General features: G+C 35.4%; 2 protein-coding genes across 2 annotated transcripts; one reads left to right on the top strand and one right to left on the bottom strand.

Moving 5' to 3' along the window:
• Positions 1 to 131: 131 nt before the first annotated feature.
• On the top strand, positions 132 to 14,702 carry crip3 (cysteine-rich protein 3). The gene is made up of 7 exons (XM_048191246.1): positions 132 to 311; positions 4,716 to 4,810; positions 7,137 to 7,194; positions 10,180 to 10,320; positions 11,736 to 11,810; positions 13,872 to 13,966; positions 14,188 to 14,702. The coding sequence occupies exons 1-7, from the start codon at positions 269 to 271 to the stop codon at positions 14,320 to 14,322; spliced, it is 642 nt and encodes a 213-aa protein (XP_048047203.1). The 5' UTR covers positions 132 to 268; the 3' UTR covers positions 14,323 to 14,702.
• slc22a7b.3 (solute carrier family 22 member 7b, tandem duplicate 3) lies at positions 14,457 to 27,784 on the bottom strand. Its single transcript, XM_048191245.1, has 10 exons — positions 27,005 to 27,784; positions 22,129 to 22,232; positions 21,853 to 22,007; positions 21,590 to 21,758; positions 20,961 to 21,084; positions 20,745 to 20,851; positions 17,818 to 18,032; positions 17,131 to 17,239; positions 15,200 to 15,406; positions 14,457 to 14,902 (listed from the first exon to the last, which is right to left on the bottom strand). The coding sequence occupies exons 1-10, from the start codon at positions 27,383 to 27,385 to the stop codon at positions 14,824 to 14,826; spliced, it is 1,650 nt and encodes a 549-aa protein (XP_048047202.1). The 5' UTR covers positions 27,386 to 27,784; the 3' UTR covers positions 14,457 to 14,823.
• Between the last annotated feature and the right edge of the window lie 176 nt (positions 27,785 to 27,960).

The following is a 27,960-nucleotide window of genomic DNA, read 5'->3' as shown; positions in this document are numbered from 1 at the left end:
GGTAACCTTGGAGCGTTCAGTCACGTCTCCTAATTAATATTTACACATCTTCCTTAACCATAGTAGGATTCGTTCATTCAATCAGTTTATTGGTCGAACGTCACGCAACGTGTTTAATATTCATGAGACAAGCACGGAGACTCTTTAAAGTTAAATAAACGCCGCGGCGCGACTCGAGTTGCACACAGTGTGCAGCGGCGCTGAGGGGCAGGCAACGAACCAAGACGAACTGAACCGAACCTGCGTGACAGAAAGACTCTTCTAGAGAATGACGTCCGTTTGTCCAAGATGCGATAAGACTGTGTTTTTCGGTGAGAGTTTTCCTCTAGAATTATCACCTAGTAGAAGTCTAAGCCAAGTTCATTTCATTGTTATTGCATCATTGGATTGGATTAATTGACTCAAATTGCAGGGCATTTATAATATGTGCCAAAAGGTCAAAGGTAATTTCTTTTTTAAAGGAACAAACTTCTGCATATCTTGGCAGAGTTGCATAGCAAGTGTTTGAAAAGTGTATTTATTTGTTTTGGAGTCATTAGGTTATAAGAGGTGTTAATTGAACACTTATGTTTTCTTTTTTGGATCTCAAATCCATTTTAATAGCTCCAAAACATTTCACGGTGTAGCATCGGATATATACTTTATAATGTATGTGTGTGTGTGTGTGTGTGTGTGTGTGTGTGTGTGTGTGTGTGCTTGTTTATAAGTTGCCTGAGATTTATATGAATAAATGCAATGTATTTCCATATACTAATAATATCCTCAGCTGTACACATCAGTACTCCGGCCCCAAACAACAGCGGTGTCACTGTGTTTGAGAAACTGCTCAACTTTACTGCTTTATAAATGGTTAAATTAATCTGTCTAGTAACTGGGTCAGAGGAAAAAGTATGTAGGGTAAAATAATAGGTTAATTTCAAAATTGCTATTATGAATTTTCCTGCATACAGCATAGGGATATCTGGGACCCCAAACTGTTAGTCTCAAGAAGAAGATGAAGTTTAATCTTGAAGTATGTGCAGAACTAAGTATTGTTATTAATAGGTCAAGCACAAGTGACCCCAGCGCTCCCACAACTGCATTGGAGGATGTTCTCGTCTGTCCCGTTATTGTCAGCTCCTGTTTAGTATTCTGTCCCGTGATCCAGTAGCCACAGGGTTAGTAAATGCTGTAGCCCATGAAAAGAGAATTGGGTAACAGTGTTACGTAAGAATTTGGCAAGGGACTCTTGAACAAAGTGAGAGGATCTGTTGTGCTACTGTTGCAGGTTAGCGGATGGAGTGACTGTCTTTCTGGCTGCACTGAAGAGGAGATATGTCAGCTTGATGATTTGATATCCCCACTGAGCCTAGACTTCTGAAAATGTCTGACTCAGTGTGTGCTCTCTGTTTGACCTGACTAGTTTTGTGTGATGGAATGTGTGTGAGAGAGACAGACCCTAGGAATTTTGGCTGGTTAGTGTGTAAGGTAATGGGATGGTGGGTTTAGTCCCCCACATGCACAATTTCAACCTGGCAAATGTTTTTTTATCTTATTATAGCTCTTTCAGAGGTATTTTACCACTGCATTCTTAAAAATGAAGGAGGTTTTCGCAGCGATGCCATAGAAGAACTATTTTTGGTTCCCCAAAAACCTTTCAGTCAACAGTTCTTAAAAAGAAACTTTAGTGTGAAGAACATTTTAAATCTTAAAGGTAGGGTAGGCAATCTTTTTCATAAACACTTTTTGTCATACTGGTTAAAACTCTCTTCATATCCTGGAAGCAATCAATGATAAAAGTGGTCTATATATTAAAATATGTAAATATATCTTCTATGGAAGTCTCAGGACCAAAAAATGTTCATAGCATTCGGTCCGATATCCTACCTGCCAGTCAATATATGTATTTCCATACCTCTGTGCACCCTGCTCGGACAGACATCACATGTTATCAGTGCTTTTGTGGAATGGAAAGATTCCACGGATGTTAAAGGTTCTCCACTGAACATTCAGTGCCAATATATAACCTTTATTTTTAAGAGTGTGCAGAAAATATAAAAATTATTTTATTTTATTTTATTTGGATGTTGACCTACAGTATGTGTCTTTCTCTAAATCACTTGTACTTCTTACTCCTGTGCTCCAAAGTCCATGACTGTTTACTGTGTGTTTTGCTCATAGAAAACTATTGATTTTTTTTTTTTTTCTTGTTTTCTGTAGTTGTTTTAAATTCAGGAGCTGATAGATGAGTGAGAGAACACACACACAAGCAGTTTTGTGCAATGGAAGTTGTAAAACATTACTAAAGGCTGAAGTAGGCTGAAGATCAACATACTCTACCATCTGGGGTCATTAAGAGGCTGCATTTATATAATCAAATACATTTAAAACAGTAATATTGTGAAATAATATTACAATTTAAAAACTGTTTTCAATTTGAATACATTTTAAAATATTATTTATTCCGCTGATGGTAATGCTGAATTTTCATCAGCCATTATTCCAGACTTCTGTATCACATGATCCTTCAGACAATCTAATATGCTGATTTTTGCTGCTCAAGAAACATTTCTGATTACTATCAATGTTGAATAGAGCTGTGTTGCTTAATTTTTTGCAAAACTATTTTTTTTAAAGATTCATTATTGAATAGAAAGTTCAAAAGAACAAAGTATTAATTTCTTTAAAAAAAAATCTTACTGACCCCAAACTTTTAAATGATACTGTTTCTACTTTTTTATAGTTTTAGTCTTTTGAAATATCAGTGAACTGCTTGTTAATTTGATTATGTACAAAAACTGTTTGTGAAGATCAGAAGGTCGGAGATAAGATGAACTTTTCAACATCCTCTTGATAGGAGCAGATCTGACTCAGCAGGGTTTGCATTGAAACAGGGTCTCCATTTGGAGCTTTTCTTCAGATGGTCTAGTTTGTTCTTCCTCTCCTTTGATGCTGCATTGTTCAGCTGCAAACACACACAAATACAGACCTCACCCTATAGAATTAGTATTTTGTGTGGATAGTCTTTCTCAGGGCTCTTGTAATTACTGTTTATAGATATCTCTATAGATATAAATGCACAGTCACACACAGAATTGTTGTAGCTGTGTTAAAGTGATAGTTGACCTAAAAATGAAAATTTTATCATCATCTTTTCCATGTTTTTCCTAACCAGTTTGAGTTTCTTTCTTTTGTTGAATGCAGTATATTTTAAAGAATTTTGATAACCAGACAGTTGACCAACAAAAATAAACGTTGTTCAAAAAGTTGTTCAACAAAAGAAAGAAACTCATGCAGGTTTGGAATAACTTGAGGGTGAGTAAATGATAATAAAATTTTCATTTTGGGGTGAAAATCCCTTTAAGTTGTATTTCAGCATTTGGACACATTCTAAAAAATCTATGAATTTACAGTAACATTAATTATGAAAGTCATAAATATTTTAAGTGCACTACCATTCAAAAGGTTTTTATTTATTATTTATTTATTTTTTTGAAAGATTTCTCTTATGCTCACCTAGTCTGCTTTTATTTGATCAACAATAGAGTAAAACAGTAATATTGTGAAATTTGTACAATTTAAAATAACTGTTTATTATTTTAATATTGATTAATTAATTGATTGCTTCTAATATGCTGATTTGGTGCTCAAAAAACATTTATTATTATCAATGTTGTAAACAGTTGTGCTGCTTACGGAAGAGGATTAGGGCCAAGCAATAATAAAAAAATAAAACCATCTTGAGATTAAAGTTGTTAAATTTCGAGAAAAAACTCGTTAAATTTCGAGAAAAAAGTTTAAATAAAATGTTGAGAATAAACTCATTAAATTACGAGAAAAAACTCGTTAAATTTCAAGAAAAAAGTCGAGATAAAATGTTGAGAATAAACTCGTTAAATTTTGAGAACAAATTCGTTAAATTATGAGAAAAATGTCGTTAAATTTCGAGAAAAAAGTCGAGATAAAATGTTGAGAATAAACCCATTAAATTATGAGAATAAAGTCATTAAATTACAAGAAAAAAGTTGTTAAATTATGAGAACAAATTATCTCGACTTTTTTCTCGAAATTTAACAACATTTTTCTCATAATTTAACGAATTTGTTCTCGTAATTGAATGACTTTATTCATTAACATTTTATCTCGACTTTTTTCTCTAAATTTAAGGAGTTTTTTCTCGAAATTTAACAACTTTAATCTCGAGATTGATTATTGCTTGGTCCTAATCCTCTTCCGTAGCTACTTAATACATTTGCAGAAACCATGATAAAAAAAGGTTTTTGATGAATAAAACTTTTATTTGAAATAAACTTTTCTTTCTTTACTGTCACTTTTAAATGCAATCTTGCTGAATTAGGCTAAGTCTTAATTTATTTAGTTATTGAATCTTACCAACCCTAAACTTTTGAACATTTTTTGCTTGCTTTCTTTCCATTCAGAACATAGAACAAGAAGACCATGTTTAGCTAGTCTTACAAAGTCAGGCTTTTGACTATTGATATATATAGTCTAGTGCACTTAGCAGTTTTTTTTTTGGCCAAGAGCCACCCACTTAGAAGGGAGGAGTTCATTTGACTGAACTGTAAAGTGGCCATACATAGAAGTTTATCACTACAGGACAATTGTGATCTTATTAATTATGTGTAATTTAGATATACATGACTGCAGTTAAAGCTGTATTATATACAGTACCGTACACTGATCAGATAACACATTACTCTCTCTCCCTGTTCTAGCTGAGAAAGTGAGCTCTCTGGGGAAAAACTGGCACCGCTTCTGTCTGAAATGTGAACGATGTAGTAAGATTCTGTCTCCTGGAGGTCATGCGGAGGTAAGCAGAACTAAAGCTGATATTGCAGGCTGAGATGTCATTAAAGAAATCTCTCTCTCTCTCTCTGATCATTGGGGTTTTCTTTCTTTCTTTCTTTCTTTCTTTCTTTCTTTCTTTCTTTCTTTCTTTCTTTCTTTCTTTCTTTCTTTCTTTCTTTCTTTATCAGACATGATCCCTGATGACAGATAGATGGGATTCTGCATGTCCTACTTCTTGGTCTGTATGTATGTTGGTCTGCAGAGTTTCTGAGCGTAGGCTGCACATCCTCAATGTCGTAGTTTAGCAGGTGATCAAACAACCGACTCTAAAAGCTCAAGCCATTGGGCTAACACGATTCTAGGTCATCCATGTCCTTGCCTATTTCATTGCCCCTCATTGTACTTTCTTCTTCATTCCTTCTTTTCTCTCTCCTTCTTATTGTCCTGACATGTTCGATGGACTTGTCTGATACATTAGGAGACATTTTCTAGTTCAGTGATTTGAGTTGTCTTTTGTCCCTGTTTGGGTTAAATGATTGTTCATCCATCCCACTTGCATGTCTACACTCCACCCGTACACTTGTCACTCATCAAAGTCCTACAATGACTGTAAACACAGATAATAAGTATTTATAGTAACCTCATAGATCTCTCTGGAATGTTCTCTGACTGTCAGGGAGAGATTACAATTACATTTACTATTTATCTATTTAATATTGAATGGAAAAATATTGGCATGTTTGTTTTCTCGAAATGGTTACATAAAGCCATTCCCATACTCCTTTGAACCCTGAACATCAAAATAGCAAAGAACGAAAGGATAAGGAATAAATATCCTTGGTACTCTTTACTAAAAGCTTTTGATTTTGCTTTATTCAGTCATTTTTACAGTATGAAGACAAAAGAGACTGACCGACTGTGTTAACAGGAAGCGAAACAAATTCTTGGGCTTTACTATTACTTGCCTCCTACAGGAAATGTAAATCATAATATTCTTAACCACATTTATGAAGTTTATGGAAAAATAGCAGTAATCTGCCATTTTCAAAATGCATGTTCAGTCCGTTACAGCTGCTACATTTTAAATAACTTTACTTGTAGGTATCTGTAAGCATATGGACTTTCTCTCCCACACAGTGTTACTGTGGGTCTTTACCAAAACTATTACAAGGACAATGTAGGGACAAAGATAGTGTTCATTCAAACCAGAAAACAATCGTCTGCCTTTCTGCCTCTCTTCCTTCTCCCTCCTTCTCTCTCTCAGCACGCTCACGCTTGCACGCACACAAACAGAACAGACTCACACAGCTTTAGTTTAATTATAAGGTGAGTTTGGACTTAAAATGAAGGAGGGTTTTGTCTTTTCTATTGCTTTTTCATTTGTGTTGATAAAAATGGATAGACAAACAGCTCTTCATTGTCTCACTGAAGGATATATTTAGTCTCGTTACTCTTATATTAGTTACGGTTTTCCCCTTATTTTGTGAACTGTGTGTGCTCTTTTTCTCTTATTGTGTTGAAAACAGCAGGAGGTTGTGTTGTTAGTGTTCACTCTCAGCAGGTGTCGACTCCCTAACTCTATTCTTTGTGAAGTGGCTCTCAATGGGAATGCAAACTGTATTTTTAGCTTGTCACAATAGAGACACTTGAAATAGATGTTGCTTTTAATATAATATATAAAATAAACATAAAAGTGCCTGATGATTATGGTAATAAAAATAAACAAATATCTGTTTGCTCAGTTTAGTTTTGTCTTTACATTTTTGAACACACAAACACTTGCACACTAAAAAAAGTGTGTGTGTGTGTGTTTGTACAGTATAAAATGCATTGCGGCCTATGGAAAGTCCCCACAATTCACAAAAACCTAACATGTGTGTGTGTGTGTGTGTGTGTGTGTGTGTGACAAGGCTTAAATTTCAGTCTGATTTGAGCCTGACTGGGTCTTTTTATGCAGTCTGGGAGGAGCAGGAAGGAACAGAAGGATAAACAATGACCTCTAATGAATCCAGAACGACACAAGCCTCTCTCTTTCATTCTGTCTCCCACACACACTTCTGAAAATATTACCTTGCTTGAAAATTCAGTTATTAGTAGAAGAGTGTCTGCCACAAATTGTAATATTTACAAATACATGTTTTTTTTTATAGAAAAATAATTATTATTGGTTCAAGTTGTGTCAGCAATTTTCTCAATTCAGTTTTAGTTTTAGTGTGTTTAATTGATGTGTTAAACTATACATTTGTTTTGTGTTTGCAGCAAAGCTATGTACAAGGAGAAATTCAGCAAAAAATAAGTAAAATAAAGTTAAAATGAACTAATAAAGATATTCTCTCTCTCTTTATCAGCATGATGGATTGCCTTACTGTCATAAACCCTGCTACGGAACTCTCTTTGGACCAAAAGGTATGTACGATAAATTGTATTTGGAATTTGTAAGGCGTTTTGTGTGTGTGTGTGTGTGTGTGTAAAACTAAGAGACTTTATATTTGAAATATAGTGTATTTTCATTCTCTATGTGAGAATCTTGGTGCTGACAGGTATTTCATGTGTATTTGGACCTTTTAGATCTGTGTGTGTCCATGTACAGGAAATAAAGGTTTGAATCAGGGCTCATTTAGAGACACCTGACTCTCAGTGACTTTTAGAATAACCTTCCAACCAAAGGCAGTTCACTCACCACTAGAAACCTTATCTTGTGTGTGTGTGTGTGTGTGTGTGTGTGTGTGTGTGTGTGTGTGTGTGTGTGTGTGTGTGTGTGTGTGTGTGTGTGTGTGTGTGTGTGTGTGTGTGAGAGAGAGAGAGAGAGAGAGAGAGAGAGAGAGAACAGAAAAAAGGCTCTTATAAGATAAATGTCCGTTAATTCCCTGTAGTCAGGGGGGGAAAGTTGCATTTCATCTTTCATCAGAAAATTGAATTTTAAAAAGAGAACATTCCTTAGATCACTGTCTTTTGTGAGTTTGTTTAGCTAAATGGACTAGGATTTAAAATTAAGCAATAATTCACCCAAAAAGGGAAATATATATATATATATATATATATATATATATATATATATAAAAGGACCAAAAAAAGTTGGTCAACTTCTGTTGACATGAGGTAAAAAAAAAATAATATATATATATATATATATATATATATATATATATAATTATTTTTTTATTTTTTATTTTTTTTACCTCATGTCAACAGAAGTTGACCAACTTTTTTTGGTCCTTTTTTTTTTTGGTGTAGCTGAACACCATCTGAAGAGATCCTTCAAAATATGATAGTCATACAGGTTAGTTACATACAGGAAAGTTATGATTTTGGGTTTTGTGTGAAATTTAAAAAAAAAATTATGGGTGCTGTTTACTCAAGACCATTTTCAACTAAAAACAGAAAATGTTAAAGGTCCCGTTTTTCGTGGTTTTTTGAAGCTTTGATTGTGTTTATAGTGTGCAATATAACATGTGTTCACGTTTCGCGTGTAAAAAAACAGTATTTTTCACATAATTTACTTATCTGTATACCGCTGTTTCCACTGTCAAAAAAACGGGCTGATGACTTCCTTGTTCTATGAAGTCCCTCCTTCAGAAATACGTAACGAGTTCTGATTGTGCCAGCGGTTCCTGTGTTGTGATTCGACAGCAGCTTCTGCTCCATCTTTCAAGAATAATCTTTGTGCGAATCCGGCATTAAACTGATTGAGATTGAGGAAGATGTCCTCAGCAAAATGTGCTGCACATAGTTTTACATGTAGATTATAATTTTCGGGAACCGAGTTAAACATAAATTGTAACCATTGATCTCTAAGTACAGCGTCCCTGGGAAGGCCAAACAAAGGTGATTGGACTGCGGGATGAAAATAACAGCGTTTCGACGACATGGCGACAAACACTCTACAAACGCAACTCTTGCTCTTCTCCGTGGGAGCGCAACAAGACCACGCCCCCTTTTTTTGTGTATTTCTGTGGGCGGAGGTTAGTCAAAAAACTGTTTTAGTGACGTCATTAAAGAAGGAAGTAGAGGGATGTAGTCCAAACTGGCCGTTCGATGTAGGCGACTTCTGTTAAATAAAATATCTCGCTTGGCATTGAACTTTGAGCTTTAAAATTTTACAGATTTTATTTATACTCTAACAACAACATTACACACTAACTAAAGTTTGAAACATGGGATCATGAAGAACGGGACCTTTAATTTAGACAACAGCATTTTGGGGGTCTGAAAATGCAAACTTTTAAAACTGGGTTTCAAAGTGCATGTTTTTGAAAACAATACCGTTTTCATTTCTGTGTAAACTTTAAAAACGTGAATTTGTGAAACCGATGCCCATGTGTATTATGTGTTCAGTCTGTAGTGTTTCTTTACAAAGTGACGTTGGCAATTTCTGGCCTGGCGTTCATAATACTGCGTTTTTAGTCATTTTCGCGAACCTGTGTGAACGGCGATCGTTTTGACAACATTGTCGCCTGTACGCAAAAAACGCAAAGGAAAACATATTTATTGTGTAAACATACCTTTAATAACGTACCCTTAAAACCCTTAATATCTGTTAGTTGTTGATTGAAGTCAGATTAAATCAGACCTTACAGGAACATTTCATTCAATATCTTCATTTAAAACTCTTAAATTAATCATTTTCTCAAGAGAGTAAAAGACGGGTTCAGCTAGTGAAGTGGAGATGTGTATTCTCGTTATCTGTTAAGTGTGATACATCTACGCCACACAGATGTGGATAAATAAAGATAGGACTGTGTGTAATTGTCATAATTTCATAAGAATTAATAAACCAACAGCTGCGTACATCCGTCACTCGCCCGTGTGTGTGTCGTCATATCCATAAATAGAGAAAAGTTGCTACGGCTACTTTGACGTGTGGGAGTGGCATAGGTTAGTTGTCACAATGAGTGAGAAAGGTTGACATGGAGCATGTTTTTTTTTTTGTTTTTGTTTTTTTTGTTTACCCCCTAAAATAGTTACATAGTTACAAAAAAAAAGTCGCCCTGTCTTTCTGAATTCTTCAGACACCAGAAGAGTTGAAGCAAATCCTGTGACGAGATAAGAGAGGCAGACAGACATGTATGGTGGCTGATTGAGATGTTGTGTGTGCATGCTTAGGAGTTATATAATGTACTGTAAGATGTTAGGTTTCAGTGTATAGCTTATGTTAATGTACATTCAGTCTTTAGAATAGGCTTGTTTCAGTTTGTATTATTCTATCCAAGTGAGTGAGTAGTTCGGAAGAGATACATTTTATCAGGATCTGAACAGGATATTTTTGGCTTTTGTGTAATGCTATCTGCATTAGGAGAGTCTGAACACTTAGATATATGAGCTTTATCGACCACAAACAATCTCTCACATGCTAATGAAATGGTACTCACTGTTCTGTCCTCTCTTTGGTAGGTGTAAATATTGGAGGGGCGGGGTCTTATATATATGACACGCCTCCTCAAACACCGGTCGACAAATCATGTAACAGCCCTTCAGACGTGTCACCCACTACACCTTGGACCAACTCACAGATCAACTATAATCAACCCAAAGGTAATTTAGAAAAATAATTTAAAAACATACACTACCTTTCAAATGTTTTAGGTCAGGGAGATATTCATTTTTTTTTTTTTTTTTTTTTTTTTCTTCTAAAAATGTATACTATTATTAAGCAAGGATGCATTAAATTAATCAAATGTGACAGTAAAGATATTTATAATGCTATAGAAGATTTCTATTTCAAATAAATACTGTTATTTCGAAAATTCTATTCATCAAAGAATCCTGAACTGGGATCTCAATTGGCCATGTACTCACTGCAGATAAATTTGGTTGCCAATTTACCTTTTAGTGCTTAATCCTCTTCTGTACACACACGGTTCTATAATTTACAGGAGTGACAACTGCATACAACCGAATTAACTCACGAAAAATGCAGGTAGTTACAAGTGGAACTGACTTTATATGTACTAAAATCACTTTGACATTAATTGGTCAAAAAAAGTAAGGATCAGAAAAGTGAAGTTATTCCTGAGAAAAGTTTTAGCATCATTTGACTGCAAATGCCACTTGGTTTGAAATTTTGTCTTGTAAAGAAATGACATTCAGACATACAGTAGTTAAGTGTGACTTAATTGTCCAAATGTGTCCATATGCTATTTTTAGCCACTGTATATATAGACACACTTTTCCGAGCTGCATTGTTGCACACATTCCATTATACATTAACACTTCCTCTGCACTTTTTAACACGCACACAGAGAGAGCGAGAGAGAGATTCCCACACTGAGTGGGAGACAGAAATACTTAAACGTGTGTGTTGTTACAGAGGGGTGGGAGGATTGTTTTCTGAAGTGACCCCCTTGGGATTTTACACAGTGGAATTTTAATGGCTTTCGTTGATTGGCTCCTTTCCTGAAATATTTCCCCTTAATAGGTGTTTTCCGACAGGCGGGACGTTGCAGGAATGTTAGGGGAGGGTTTTAAGGACTGCTGTGGAAACATCTGGAGAAATGTCTTAGAATGTAACGTTTTTTTCCTGTGAGCCAAGTGCCATGGGTAAATAAATTTAATATGGGAGAAGAAATAAGGATCTAAAACTGGTAACAGTCTGTCATCTTTGATGAGAGACAGAAGTGTTGATTTTAAAGTCCGAAGTGCCACAGATCCTTATCAAAGCTGGATACAGCACAGATTTTATCACAGCAGCCTTGATCTGGCCTTAAAAAGCAACAAACCAGAAGCTATTTAAGACAGATCTTGTTATATAGATTTTGTGCTAATAGATATCGCAGATATATATCATAGACACTAGTGAGAAAAGCACCTGTATGAAAGTTTGAATGGATGGTCCTCCAACTATATTAAAGTTATAGTTCAGAAACATTTAAACTTACACACAGATATGAATTATGAAGTTTAAACAAGTATGTATACAGAACCATAAAGGGTTTGCTTTTTGTTTGTAGCTTCCACTGCACCTACACGCATGTTTGCTGGAGAGACTTATTTGTGTCCCGGCTGTGGAAAGGCAGTTTATTTCGGTGAGTCCAGTGAATCAAAACTATGACTTTTCAGACATTTGAGAACTTTCAGGAATGTCTGTGGTGTGTGTGTGTGTGTGTGTGTGTGTGTGTGTGTGTGTGTGTGTGCTTGTTTTCATGATTTATGAGGACACAAATTTGTATAATGACATGGGTATTACACTGGTATTACGCTGTAACATGAAATATGAGGACATTTCATGAGTCCTCATTTTTAAATAGCTTTAAAAACATACTAAACAATGTTTTATTAAAAATGTAAAAATGCAGAATGTTTTCTATGATGGGTATGTTTAGGGGTAGGGGTAGTGTAGGGGGACAGAATGTACAGTTTGTGCAGTATAAAAACCATTACGCCTATGGAATGTCCTCACTAAGATAGCAAAACAAACCTGTGTGTGTGTGTGTGTGTGTGTGTGTGTGTGTGTGTGTGTGTGTGTGTGTGTGTGTGTGTGTGTGTGTGTGTGTGTGTGTGGTTTTGTGCTGCTGCTGTGGTAGATATGTGTGCCGCTTTCTGACAGACAACTCTGAGACTGTGTCTATTTATAAGGGAACACCAAGAATTCCAGTAAAAACTGTTTTAAAATAGATAAGTTTAAGGTGTAAGTCAAAGGTGAGTGTTGTTGATGATGGTTACTTGTCATTTACACTTGAACATTACTTTGTGCAACATTTAAACTTTGAGGTTCTTTTCTAGCCATACATTTTTTTTGTCCCAAACACAAACTGATTGTCACTCATTTTATTATTATTTTATTATATATATATATATATATATATATATATATATACAGTACAGTCCAAAAGTTTGGAACCACTAAGATTTTTAATGTTTTTAAAAGAAGTTTCGTCTGCTCACCAAGGCTACATTTATTTAATTAAAAATACAGTAAAAAACAGTAATATTGTGAAATTTTATTACAATTTAAAATAACTGTGTACTATTTAAATATATTTGACAAAGTAATTTATTCCTGTGATGCAAAGCTGAATTTTCAGCATCGTTACTCCAGTCTTCAGTGTCACATGATCCTTCAGAAATCATTCTAATATGCTGATTTGCTGCTCAATAAACATTTATGATTATTTTCAATGTTGAAAACAGTTGTGTACTTTTTTTTTTCAGGATTCCTTGATGAATAGAAAGTTCAAAAGAACAGCATTTATCTGAAATACAAAGCTTCTGTAGCATTATACACTACCGTTCAAGTTTGGGGTCAGTAAGAATTTTTATTTTTATTTTTTTTAGAAGAATTTAAAGAAATTAATACTTTTATTCATCAAGGATGCATTAAATCAATCAAAAGTGGCAGTAAAGACATTTATAATGTTACAAAAGATTAGATTTCAAATAAACACTGTTCTTTTGAACTTTCTATTCATCAAATAATCCTGAAAAAAATATTGTACACAAATATTTTGTACAATTGTACACATTAAATGTTTCTTGAGCAGCAGATCAGCATATTAGAATGATTTCTGAAGGATCATGTGACACTGAAGACTGGAGTAATGATGCTGAAAATTCAGCTTTGCCATCACAGGAATAAATTACTTTGTAAAATATATTTAAATAGTACACAGTTATTTTAAATTGTAATAATATTTCACAATATTACTGTTTTTTACTGTATTTTTAATTAAATAAATGTAGCCTTGGTGAGCAGACGAAACTTCTTTTAAAAACATTAAAAATCTTAGTGGTTCCAAACTTTTGGACTGTACTGTATATATGTGTGTATATATATGTATGTATATATATGTATGTATATATAATATATTCAGACACTTTGACCGGACCATGTTTTGCTTAAGTGTTATCTGACATAATTAAGATTAATTTTTTCTGACAGTTTAATTCTGAGATCTTGTCATATTTTATTACCATTTTTTAAACTATAGTGAATAAACTGTAATAATGAATGAAATGTTCAAGGTGTCTGAATAAATTTAGGTATAACCAATTAAAAACTTTGTATAACCATTAAAAACAGCACTGTGTTAGACCGATATGATGCCGTTTGTGATGTAATGTGCTGATGTCATGGTCTAATGCTGCAGCTGAGAAGGTGATGTCACTGGGTCGCAACTGGCACAGGCCGTGCCTTCGCTGTATGAGGTGCAAGAAAACACTGACCCCTGGTGGTCATGCAGAGGTACAACCTACAGTTTTTGTATTTCATATTAAATTCCACAATTAAAAACTGTAGCTTACACTGGAATATAACTCAAAGTTATGTAAGCAATAGTTGAGTTGTTTTTATATGTAATGTAAATTATATATTGTGGAATATTTGTGGAATATTTACCATGATTACTTCTTCATTGATTTAGCTTGCCTAATAATACTCTCTATTTTTTTCTCTATTTTCTGCAGCATGAGGGCAGCCCATACTGCCATGTGCCCTGCTATGGGTACCTTTTTGGACCAAAAGGTGTGAACATTGGAAAGGTGGGCTGTTACATTTATGAGAAAGAAAATGCAGAGAATGAAATGCCAAGTGAACATTAAGTCATAAAGAAAAGCTCTTTTTTATTTGGTACAGAAATGTTTTTTTACATCATTAATAGAATTGTAAGGTGTAAAAGTTTATGTTCACACAGATATATGCAAATGTCATTACATATGTATGTATTGTAATTGAAATGGCCACTGGCATCTTAAAAAAGAATTCATACACAACAATCCCTACTCAAACACTTGCACACACACATACATAGACTCTCTCTCTCTCTCTCTCTCTCTCTCTCTCTCATTTTTCTCTTTCACAAACACATATTCACAAATTCACACCTGCATTTAATCTTATTTAGAAAACCTCTGTAATTATTACATGGCACTGGAGAAATCTGTAAATCTTTGTGTAACTAATAAAAAATATTTTAAAAGAACTTTAGAATTGTTCCTTCATTTTTGTGCGCATTTACTGTCCGAATGGATCTGAATGTGACATTAAGCAACGGAACATCAGTCTGTATTATAAACATGGTAAAAGGATTGAATGTACACATCTCAGTGGTCCTCTGTGCGTTCATTCATTTTCATTTTCTCCACGTCCCCCTGCTTGTCATGATCTTTAATGAGATTTTTCCTATTCAATATGATAAAAGCACATGACTTGGTTAATGAACACAACTTCAACTTTCCTTGTATGTTTCCTTTAAGTATTTTTAATAAAGATGTAATGTATCTATATTGAACCCATTATATCTTAATTCAGGCTAATTCTCTTTAAATAATCTCAAAATATGGCATCATACTAAGTGAGTGATTTGTGTTTTACTTGCTTGACTCAACAGAGTTACTAATTATTAGAGCTACAAATGTTCAGCAGTGTGTTGAATACAAGTCTTCTAGCTCCATTAACAAAATATAGGTTATGACTTACCCAGTACCCTCGACATCCTCTATAGTCTCTGGCAGACACCTATCTCGTGTCTCAGGTAACTGCCAAGTCACCAGACAAGCAATGAGTGCAGCAGAACACAGGATGGTTTGAGAGAAGTGACCCCAGAAACTGTCCAATAACAGGACTAGAGGAGCCACCGACACACCCAGACGGGCCAAGAACGAGTTATAGCCCATCCCATTTTGCCTATAGGACCCAACCAAATAAATTCTTTATTTATAGCCTATAGTATGCACTGATATACATTTTACACTTTTGTGGTCAAAGGTTTGCAATAATTACTTTTTTTTTTATGTTGTTGAAAGAAGTCTTTTATGCTCACCAAGGCTGCATTTATTTTATTAAAAATACAGTAAAACAGTAATATTGTGAAGTATTATTACAATTTACAATTTGTCCCTGTGATGGCAAAGCTGAATTTTCAGCAGACATTACTGCAGTCTTCAGTGTGTCACATGATCCCTCTAAAATTATTCTATGCTGATTTGGTGCTCAAGAAACAATTTGTTGAAAATATGTTGAAAACAAAAGTGCTGCTTAATATTTTCATGGAAACCGTGATACTGTTTAAAAGTTTGGGGTAAGTAAGATAAAATAATAAATACTAGAATTAAAATAAATACTGATCTTATGAATTTTATTACAGAAATTATGCAGCAACAAAACATTGTTAATGTTTTCAACATAGTTAATAAGAACCATTATTAATAACTGAGTACAAATATAAATGTAAAATAAAGGGGTGCAGTTATATTTATATCAAATAATGCAAATGTAATTGCATTTTAGATAGCCTAATGATAATAAGTTAAGCTAAAGATTCAATTAAGCTAATCAATATATATATACAGTACAGTCCAAAAGTTTGGAACCACTAAGATTTTTAATGTTTTTAAAAGAAGTTTCGTCTGCTCACCAAGGCTACATTTATTTAATTAAAAATACAGTAAAAAACAGTAATATTGTGAAATATTATTACAATTTAAAATAACTGTTTTCTATTTGAATATATTTCACAAAGTAATTTATTCCTGTGATGCAAAGCTGAATTTTCAGCATCATTACTCCAGTCTTCAGTGTCACATGATCCTTCAGAAATCATTCTAATATACTGATCTGCTGCTCAAGAAACATTTAATGTGTACAATTGTACAAAATATTTGTGTACAATATATTTTTTTCAGGATTATTTGATGAATAGAAAGTTCAAAAGAACAGTGTTTATCTGAAATCTAATCTTTTGTAACATTATAAATGTCTTTACTGCCACTTTTGATTGATTTAATGCATCCTTGCCGAATAAAAGTATTCATTTCTTTAATTTCTTTTCAAAAAAATAAAAATAAAAATTCTTACTGACCCCAAACTTTTGAACAGTAGTGTATAATGCTACAGAAGCTTTGTATTTCAGATAAATGCTGTTCTTTTGAACTTTCTATTCATCAAGGAATCCTGAAAAAAAAGTACACAACTGTTTTCAACATTGAAAATAATCATAAATGTTTATTGAGCAGCAAATCAGCATATTAGAATGATTTCTGAAGGATCATGTGACACTGAAGACTGGAGTAACGATGCTGAAAATTCTGCTTTGCATCACAGGAATAAATGACTTTGTCAAATATATTTAAATAGTACACAGTTATTTTAAATTGTAATAATATTTCACAATATTACTGTTTTTTACTGTATTTTTAATTAAATAAATGTAGCCTTGGTGAGCAGACGAAACTTCTTTTAAAAACATTAAAAATCTTAGTGGTTCCAAACTTTTGGACTGTACTGTGTGTATATATATATATATATATATATATATATATATATAGATAGATAGATAGATAGATAGATAGATAGATAGATGGATAGAAGACTTTTAAGTGTAAAAAACTGTATGTTGTCAGTTCTGTTACCTGAGAACAGTCGGGTAAAGCTCCGAGCTGTATAATACAATTGTAGAAAAAGCAGCAACCGCGAAACCTTTACCCAATACTGCCACCACAGTACGACCAATCCACTGATCTGAATGTGAAAGAGATGATATTGAGCACAGTGTGTGACTGAATAAACAAATGAAATTATTAGCGGCCATAATGGTAGGCTAAGTACAGTTCAAGCTGTCCGCGCTTATGCCGTTTTTATAATGTCATTTGAACGATTACAGTTTTAGTAGCCTACTGTACATTGATTTTTCCATTCTATCCTATTATCCATTATACAACAGTTAGTTACACTTTAGTTACACTAGTTTCCACGTATCTAGTCGACTGAGCAGCATCCCACGTTTGGGATTTTTAAGTTATTCTTTCCTAGGAACGAAACAGGTAATGAGTGAGTCATTGAATCACTAATTCAACTGAAACGGTTCATTCAAAAACGCTGATTCATTCACGAGCACAACATATGTGTGCAACATTTCGCTGTAGCTTTTTGCGTTGGCAGAGCAAAAAGCAGATAATGTCTAAAATGTAATGCAATCTTAACTCTGGTTTATTTACGGTATCTGTTGTATAAAAGCAATCGTGCTTAGTTATTCGAGAACAACAGGACTCATGTTCGTGTGATATTGTGTAATCATACGTTGGTTTTGCCAGTCTCACCTTTGGGTACGAATATGTTGATCATAAGACTGATTCCAGCCAATAGATGAGCTCCTGCTTCAGTTTTACGTCTGCCAATCTTCTCCAGCAGGTAATATACAATCAGTTTAGCTGGAACCTCAATGGCTCCATACACAAACTGTGTGAGGTACATATTTAGTCCAAAGCCTGTGATGTTCAGGCTTATACCATAGGTTACAGTGGCAACACAAAACCTGCAAGAGGTGAAAATCCATTAATAGATTATTTGTTATTCAAACAATAATGTCTGTCCATGTTCTCTAGTGCCGCTGAAGGCTAATAGAGTGCAACAGCCAGGTTCCAGAAGTAAACATCCCATTCATTTTATTTACAAGGAAATGGATTTTGAATGTTAAAGGTGCAATATGTAATATTTTTGCAGTAAAATATCCAAAAACCACTAGGCCAGTGTATTTAGTTCACTTGAGTATTTAATATATCCCAAATGTTTCCAACTTTTTTTAAATTGAGAGAAATTTGCAATTTTAACCAAGGCTCCGGGATGTGTGAGGAGTCGCCTGTCAATTGCGTCATACCTGCGTTACCCTCGGTTTCCGGTTCTATTTTGTAAAAACCATGGAAACAAAAAAGACGCTTTAATATATTACATGTTTTAATAGACAAGGGAACAACTGTTTGGTTACGTTTATAGACAGAAAACGAATTATTGTTATATAGCTCAACGCGTTTAGTCTTATTGTTTAAATCTAATTTTCTTGATTTTTTGCGAGTACCATGCTTTACCATGCCTCAGAGAAAAACACTGTTTTGTGAAGTAGCTAACATAGCATAATCAGATGCAGCTTTATTTTTAGTAACAGTATTACAGCATTTTCTCCATCATACAGTACATTTTAAAATTAATTGCATGCCATTTATCAACACAAGCCATCCAGCATTTTAAAATCGATCTAGCTTACAAGTGTCTCACAGCAGCCGCCGAGCAAACGCACAGAGTAACATAACATTTTCAACACACTCAAATGTATCTAATATGATAAACAGAGCTGTGTTACCTCATACTCATGACTGGCAAAGCGGAAGCGGCGCCAGCGACTGTGGCATAATAAAAGTTCCGCTGCTTGTAATGTTGTGATTCACCTCATAGCTGGGTGCAATGTTTGCCTTTAACAGTTCCTCCTGAACCAAAACAACAATCTTATGCTGTGTTTATGCCATGCTGTAACCATAATTACAAGATGGCAACCCGTGACTGTTCACGTCCTCAGACACGGATTAATGCGTTTCATTGGCAACACTAACAACATCTCGTGACGCTTTGCAGAATCTGCTCTGGCTCTGTGCCTTCATGTGTTTTGAAGAAGGCATGGCTTTGGAGAGCGCTCTGAAAGGAGGGTGGGATCTTATGCTTTCAAAGCTAGCTTGCTATTGCTAGCCTCTCCTAAATTGCCTACCCTACCTTTAAAGGTGCCCTAGAACTTTTTTTAAAAAGATGTAATATAAGTCTAAGGTGTCCCCTGAATGTGTCTGTGAAGTTTCAGCTCAAAATTCCATATAGATTTTTTTTAATTCATTTTTTTAACTGCCTATTTTGGAGCATCATTATAAACGAGCTGATTCAGGGTGTGTGGCCCTTTAAATCTTGTGCTCCACGCCCCCGAAGCTCGCGATTGCCTTGAACAACAACAAAAAAGTTCAAACCGCTAATATAACCCTCAAAATGGATCTTTACAAAGTGTGCGTCATGCAGCATGTCTAATCGCGTAAGTACAGTGTTTATTTGGAAGTTTACATTGATGCTGAATGAGTTTGAAGCTATATACTTTGTGGCTAACTGGTAATGCTACACTGTTGGAGAGATTTATAAAGAATGAAGTTGTTTATGCATTATACAGACTGCAAGTGTTTAAAAATGAAAATAGCGATGTCTTGTCTCCGTGAATACAGTAAGAAACGATGGTAACTTTAACCACATTTAACAGTACATTAGCAACATGCTAACGAAACATTTAGAAAGACAATTCACAAATATCATTAAAAATATCATGATATCATGGATCATGTCAGTTATTATTGCTCCATCTGCCATTTTTCGCTGTTGTTCTTGCTTACCTAGTCTGATGATTCGGCTTTGCAGCTCCAGACGTTAATACTGGCTGCCCTTGTGTAATCCCTTTCATAATGTTGGGAACATGGGCTGACATTATGCAAATATTGGGGGCGTACACCCCAACTGTTACGTAACAGTCGGTGTTATGTTGAGATTCGCCTGTTCTTCGGAGGTCTTTTAAACAAATGAGATTTATATAAGAAGAAGGAAACAATGGAGTTTGAGACTCACTGTATGTCATTTCCATGTACTGAACTCTTGTTATTTAACTATGCCGAGGTAAATTCAATTTTTGAATCTAGGGCACCTTTAACAAAGCGCTTTTTTTAATCCCTATAGGAAAAAAATGAATGCGAAAAATACTTTCGGAACCAAGACTGCTAAAAAAGTGGGTGGGCACTGTTTCGCTCTATAAAGTTAGCACATGCTCATTAGGCGGTTCAGTAGGCTTCATGTCAAACATCACATGAACAAACAGGAAAACAGGTCTCATCAGCTTGTCAGAGAAAGTGTTAACAGCAGTTTGAACTGACTGCGATGTCTATGGACTTTTAAGGTAATCAGCTACCTAGCTAGTTCTTTTTATTGTTGGCATTTTACTTGATTTTAATATCCGAATGTTAGAGAGAAGAAGAAAAATAAAAATCTTTAGATATCAATCTCCATATACAATGGACATCTGTTATGTTCATCTTTGGTAGCTCCTTTGAGCATCTTGTTTAAAAACAGTTCTGTATTTAACGTAGCACATACAAAAGACCTGAACCAGAAGCGATGTGACCTGTTTTACAGAAAACAGAAGTATTTTAACCCCTTCATAACCCCTGTTACACACCATATAGTTCCTGTGAGCAGAGCCAGTCTCCTCATCTTAGGGGTTCTGACAAGGTCCAGGTATGAATAATTTTTCTTTCCTTGTTCGGTTATTATAATAGAGAGAGCCTATAGAAAAAAGATGGAGCTTAGTTAGCCTACCCAGAAAATTGTTTAAAAAGTGACCATTTATCAATCCAGCATGTACTGTAAGATCGAAAATACATATTTTCTTCACCTCAGGTTTGATTCTTGAGATAACGTCCTCTTTGCGATTCATGACAGCACATTTATGAAGATAATAATGAGCTCTTTCTGCTTTTCCATTGGCTATCAGCCACCGAGCCGACTCTGGAACCCACCTACATAAAAAACATTTGCTCTATAAAACATTGTTAGGGGCCATTCATAAAGAATCCTTTTTTTGCATTACACTCCTTTGCTTTTCATTTGTTTTCTAAGTATACATGCACTAGAAAGATCGCTCGTGTCTTCTGCATGCATCTCGTGGATGACACGGCATTCTAAAAACATGGCGGTCAAGTTAAATGTTCATTTTTTTAAAAATGATGCTGCATACTAAGTAGGTACTACATTTGATTTGAAATGTATTTAGCAATAAGAATGTTCTATATAGTATGAATGTGTGTAGTAGGAATGAAACTCAGATGTTTTACATCTGCCATGTTATCACTGTCATGTGACCTGTGGCGTGAGTTGCATCGCTTCACTGCTATTCACAAATCGTCTCCCGTGGCCTCATGGGATAGTAAAGTCTCCAGTGGATGTGCATCTCATCAGAATATATGCTCTACTGTACTGACTCATTTGTGTTTTTAATTAGACAGAATATGTAAGGCCCATTACCACCAGAGGACTGTGCACAGCAGTAAAGGTGAAGTGACGGCCACTGTCAGCCATCTCCAGTCTCTGATACAGAATGCAATAAGAGACAAAGAGGTGCTCCCAGCAGCCCATGCCATACTGTCAATTATACATACTAGTCTCCTGTGCTTAATGTCCACCCACTCCACATCTGGAGAAAGACACATATATACAATAAGGCCTTTTTACTTTGTTTTATATTCACTTTCAATCATAATCTGAGGCCTTGAGAGAGAGGTCCTTACTGAGTACGGAAGAGACGATAACGATGCCAGTGATGGTAAATCCACTAAAGAATCTCAGCACTGCAAACATGGTGAAGGAGGAAGAAAAGATGCTGGCCAATGCAAAAGCCATTCCTGATATATATGAAACCAGGAGCATTGGCTTACGCCCAAATCTACATGGCAAACATAATGTTTATTTATACAGCACATTTCATGATTGTGACTGTGTTCATAAAATGTAAGTGTAAATCATTTGTAATATTTATTATAATACACAGTTCAATGAAACATCACCTGTCACTCATGCCTCCAAAAAAAGCTGCTCCAAACATCACTCCGATGAAAAAGATGGTCGCCACAGCTTTATTCAGACCTCTGTTATCACATACTAGATCCCACTGTGAAATAAAGAGAGATGAAAAATAACTTTTCTTAAAACAGCCTCATGAACTAAAAGACTTTCAAAACTAGATGTGGATGAAAGCTATTACTGTAGTTTTATCATGACACTTTTATTCAAAGTGACCCTATAGGGTTTAAACCTGAAACCTTTCATTTGTCACATAACTTCTCAAATTCCCTACCTAATAGATTGATTGATTGATGTGAAAGGAAAGGAAAAAACTTAATGTTCTGATAAAGAAACAAATTATTTTACCCACTTGCTTTATGTGTAAAGTGTAAATATACCTAATTTGATCACTTAGAAATCAAAACTCTGTGTTTTGAGAAACAAATACATTTTCACCCTTGCATTTCTGTTTATTTTGTAAATATATACTGAATATGCATACAAACCAAGTCACCTTTATTTCTATAGTGCTTATACATATTTCGAAGCAGCTGTTAAAACATAACTTAAAGGGTTAGTTCACCCAAAAATGAAAATTCTGTCATTTATTACTCACACTCATGCCGTTCCACACCCGTAAGACCTTCGTTCATCTTCAGAACACAAATTAAGATATTTTAGCTCCGTGATGCCTCCAGAGGGAGCAATGGACACTTCCTCTCTCAAAGATCCATAAAGGTACTAAAAACATATTTAAATCGGTTCATGTGAGTACAGTGGTTCAATATTATTATTATAAAGCGACAAGAATATTTTTGGAGCGCTAAAAAAACAAAATAACGACTTATTTAGTGATGGCCGATTTCAAAACACTGCTTCAGGAAGCATCAGAGCACAGATTAATCAGTGTGTCGAATCTGCTGTTCGGAGCGCCAAAGTCACGTGATTTCAGCCATTGGCAGTTTGACATGCGATCTGAATCATGATTCGACACACTGATTCATTTATGCTCCGATGCTTCATGAAGCGGTGTTTTGAAATCGGCCATCACTAAATAAGTCGTTATTATCACTCCAAAAATATTCTCGTCGCTTTATAATAATAATATTGAACCACTGTACTCACATGAACCGATTTAAATATGTTTTTAGTACCTTTATGGATCTTGAGAGAGGAAGTGTCCATTGCTCCCTATGAAGGCCTCACGGAGCATTTGGATTTCAACTAAAATATCTTAATTTGTGTTCTGAAGATTAACGAAGGTCTTACGGGTGTGGAACGGCATGAGGGTAAGTAATAAATGACAGAATTTTCATTTTTGGGTGAACTAACCCTTTAACTGTGGATTATCACACCGGAGTTAAGTTTCTCTAGCCAAACCCAGGCCTGATTACTGCCACACCTGTTCGCTATCAAGAAATCGCTTAAATAGGACCTGCCTGACAAAGTGAAGTAGACCAAAAGATCCTCAAAAGCTACACATTATGTTGAGATCCAAAGAAATACAGGAACAAATGAGAAAGAAAGTAATCGAGATCTATCAGTCTGGAAAAGGTTATAAAGCCGTTTCTAAAGCTTTGTGTCTCCAGCGAACCACAGTGAGAGAACATGGAACAGTGGTGAACCTTCCCAGGAGTGGCCAGCCGACCAAAATTACCCCAAGAGCGCAGCAACAACTCATCCAAGAGGTCACAAAGACCCCACAACAACATCCAAAGAACTGCAGGCCTCACTTGCCTCAGTTAAGGTCAGTGTTCATGACTCCACCATAAGAAAGAGACTGGGCAAAAATGGCCTGCATAGCAGAGTTCCAAGACGAAAACCACTGCTGAGCAAAAAGAACATAAAGGCTTGTCTCAGTTTTGCCAGAAAACATCTTGATGATCCCCAAGACTTTTGGGAAAATACTCTGTGGACTGACGAGACAAAGGTAGAATTTTTTGGAAGGTGTGTGTCCCATTACGTCTGGTGTAAAAGTAACACAGCATTTCAGAAAAAGAACATCATACCAACAGTAAAATGTGGTGGTGGTAGTGTGATGGTCTGGGGCTGTTTTGCTGCTTCAGGACCTGGAAGACTTGTTGTGATAAATGGAACCATGAATTTTGCTGTCTACCAAAAAATCCTGATGGACAATATCCGGCCATTTGTTCGTGACCTCAAGCTGAAGCAAACTTGGGTTCTGCAGCAGGACAATGCAGGACAGTGATCCAAAATGAATGGCTGAAGAAAAACAAAATTAAGACTTTGGAGTGGCCTAGTCAAAGTCCTGACCTCAACAAAATAATTGCCACGCAGAGAACAGACATGAAAATGATTGTAGTAGTTTAAATGAGAAATAATTGCAGTGCTCTGGACAACCGCTATAGAGTTATTGTCGCTATAGAGTTGGAACCGGTGAATGCGGTTTACAGGTTTCATAGAAAGAGAACGATTGAGCACGTGCGCTGGCTGGCCCTGAGCCAAATCAGTCGCAGTAAGAATACTGTAATGTTTGCGGACTAAATACATCAATACGAGAGGCAACGCGAATGAAAAGAAATGTGAAATAAAACGTCATGTTTTAATGAAAAGTGGTGGAGATAACGGATGATGGGCACAGAATGGTAACAAAACTCTGAGACATTTACAATCACACACCCACCACAGGTGTAGCTTGAAAACTCAAAATACATCAGTGATATACCTCAGTTTAAATAGATTATTGTGTGTGGTGGTGGTGTGGGTTTCATGGATATTTAGATAACTATAAATGAGTTAACTTTCACTTTTCTTAAAAATATTTAGCTATCAGTTTAAATGCTTCAGTTTGTTTTCACTATATAATATATTAAAACAAATGGAAGCATTTAAACTGATATAATACTGTATATCAGTTTAAATACTTAAATATTATATTATATTTTATTATATTATAATATAAGCCTAATAAAAAATTTATCTCACTTAGGGCTCCTTGTCACAAAAAATCTTAACCTCCTGGTATATAAAATCTGGGAAATTCATAAGCAATAAATATGTAATTTTGATGGTTTAACACTGTCTGTTGCTAATAATTGACTGTACAAAAATACATTATGGTTGTCCCAAACATCATTGTAACTGCTCATATTATATTATTATAAAGAATTGAACTGTCCTGCAGGAGGACAGAAATTATTTTTTAATAGAATTTCTTGGTAAAGACTGGTACAGTTAATACAGCAATGTGAAAAAATCTCAAGTAACCTAAAATGTGCTTAATTTAGTGACTGAACTGCTTGTTTTCAAACATATTATTTAATAAATCACTAAGTTACATCAAGGGTCAAATAAAATAGAAACGGCACATTAAAGTTAAATGTTACAGTTGCATGATAAAACCATTTTTTTGGTGTGTGTTTACATTCATTGTACAGGTCTGATATAAAGTATGTTTTTGCTCAGGTGGCCAAAATGTGCGCTCAACAGAGAAAAGTTTTGCTCAGCGAGAAAAAAAATTAGAGGGAACATTGCCTCAATCCTAATGAGATGCTGTGGCATGACCTTAAAAAGGCGGTTCATGCTCGAAAACCCTCCATTGTGGCTGAATTACAACAATTCTGCAAAGATGAGTGGGCCAAAATTCCTCCACAGCGCTGTAACAGACTCGTTGCAAGTTATGGCAAATGCTTGATTGCAGTTGTTGCTGCTAAGGGTGGCCCAACCAGTTATTAGGTTTAGGGGGCAAGCACGTTTTCACACAGGGCCATGTGGGTTTAGATTTTGTTTTCCCTTCATGATAAAAACCTTCATTTAAAAACTGCATGTTGTGTTTACTTGTGTTATCTTTGATTCATATTTAAATTTGTTTGATGATCTGAAACATTAAAGTGTGACAAACATGCAAAAAAAAAAAAAAAATCAGGAAGCACTTTTTCACACCACTGTACATGAGAAGGATCGTTGTTTCAAACATGGAAAGATGTGAGTACACAAAATTTTTCAAGTTCAAGGCCACCGTGGCTAATCTTCTAACTCCTGAATGCTTTGTCGGACAAAATGGCTGATTGGTGGTCAATCAAATTTCCGGTGAAGGGTCAATTGTGTATACATACTGTATATACAGTGTATTTATGTACATACATGTACATGTGAGTACTATGACAAACTTCTGGAGAGGCCATAACCTCCATCTCCCCCTCTCTGGAGCTCCAGCTCCCCCTCTTTTGACCTACTGTGGGCATGATGGGTAGAGCTGCATCCCTCAACCACACCCTAACCCTACCCATAACCATATCTGTCCACCCATTAAACAGACTAAGCTCCACCCTTGAGCTCCAGAGAGGTGGAGCTGGAGGTCATTTTGCTCTGCAGCGAGCACTACTTGAACTTCTGTGCACTCCACTGCACACTGAACAAGTAAAAGACACAAAATAGTAGTGTTTTAAATAGTTCACATCCATGCGTAGTTTGGCGTTTATATGACTAATCATTTGATGGTTTGTGTGTAGAGCTACTATGCAAAAACACAATTTTTAGAACAGTTAATTTTTTTGCTTTTGCAAGAGATGTGTGATGTTTTGCATGCTGTGTGTGTGTTTTGTGGTTTTGTGTGCAGAGTTTAGAGCATTAACATTTGTTAATGTTAGTTAATAAAAATATGAGTGTTCATGCTAGCTCACAGTGTATTAACACATGTTAACAAATAGCAATTTTGATTTAAAACATTTCTTAGTAAATGTAGAAAATAACATTGCTGTATGCTCTTTGTTAGTTCATTAGTTAACTAATGTTGTTAACTATAATGTTAAGAAAAAGACACCTTATTGTAAAGTTACTCCTCAAATGATTTAAGTTAACTCTATGGGTTTTTCAGAATACAGGCACAAAAGTGCAGCACCTTCACTGAAATCTCACCTGTGTGGCGAGAGTGCTGATGAACGTGCTGTTGTCATACTCCCATCCATTCTGACACTCCACTATAGGAAGATCTATGCTGCTGGAGGAGTTTGTCAACAGATGTAACTGAGGATAAGAGAACATGTGACAAGAAGCAGGAGTCCCATCTTCCTGCGCTGGAATACTGACAACCAGTTTCTGCTCCCGACTCAAATTCCCAAAAGTTCCCTCCGCATCCAGAGAGCTAATGTCACAGTGGTGAGACGGGACAGCGGCAATAAAGTTGCTTAATAGAAAGTGGCACGGTATAGTAAATCGTCCAACAAAACTGATGCAAATAATCATCTTTTGGAACCTGCCGAAGCCATTGATCTCTGTAATTAGATCTTCAAACTTCATGCTTTTTATTAACGCACAGATATCCTCTGTCTTCTTTCAAACGGTTTGGTTTATGTGCTGAGTTGTTATGGGCTATCAAAGGTTGGTAACTGGAAGTCAAATGCAGCTTGTACTTTGGTCATTAATAAAACTGCTGTGGTTGTGTTTAAAATGTGTGTGTGTGTGTGTGTCCATATCTTCAGATGATCTTCCATCCATAGTAGCTTGTCTGTAGGGGTAAATGATTTGTGAGGTGTTGTTAATGCTTGTAAAAGAGTGTCTCACCATGTGTGCAGTTCACTTGGTTAATACATGTGGACATTGACACCTTTTGTTATGATATATTGTCAGCAATTGTAGCACAGTTTGGCTAGTATACAAGATTTGTTTTGCACATACATAAATCAATATATTATAAACAATTTCAGTCCCTTGTCAATCAATTTCCTCTTTGTAGGAAATGGAGTTTGCAAGAAAAAAAATGCAAACTCTGTCTCTTGACTGTAAGTCGTCAAACAGCATCTTTTCATGTTACCTTTGCTAATAACCAACATGCGCACTGTGGATTTGAGGTTCATTCTGTCTGTATCAAGATG

This window comes from Megalobrama amblycephala, linkage group LG5 (assembly GCF_018812025.1).
Source record: "Megalobrama amblycephala isolate DHTTF-2021 linkage group LG5, ASM1881202v1, whole genome shotgun sequence".
Taxonomy (NCBI): Eukaryota; Metazoa; Chordata; class Actinopteri; order Cypriniformes; family Xenocyprididae; genus Megalobrama; species Megalobrama amblycephala.
The sequence above is the reverse complement of the archived record's forward strand: the minus strand, read 5'-3'. Positions and strand labels throughout refer to the sequence as shown.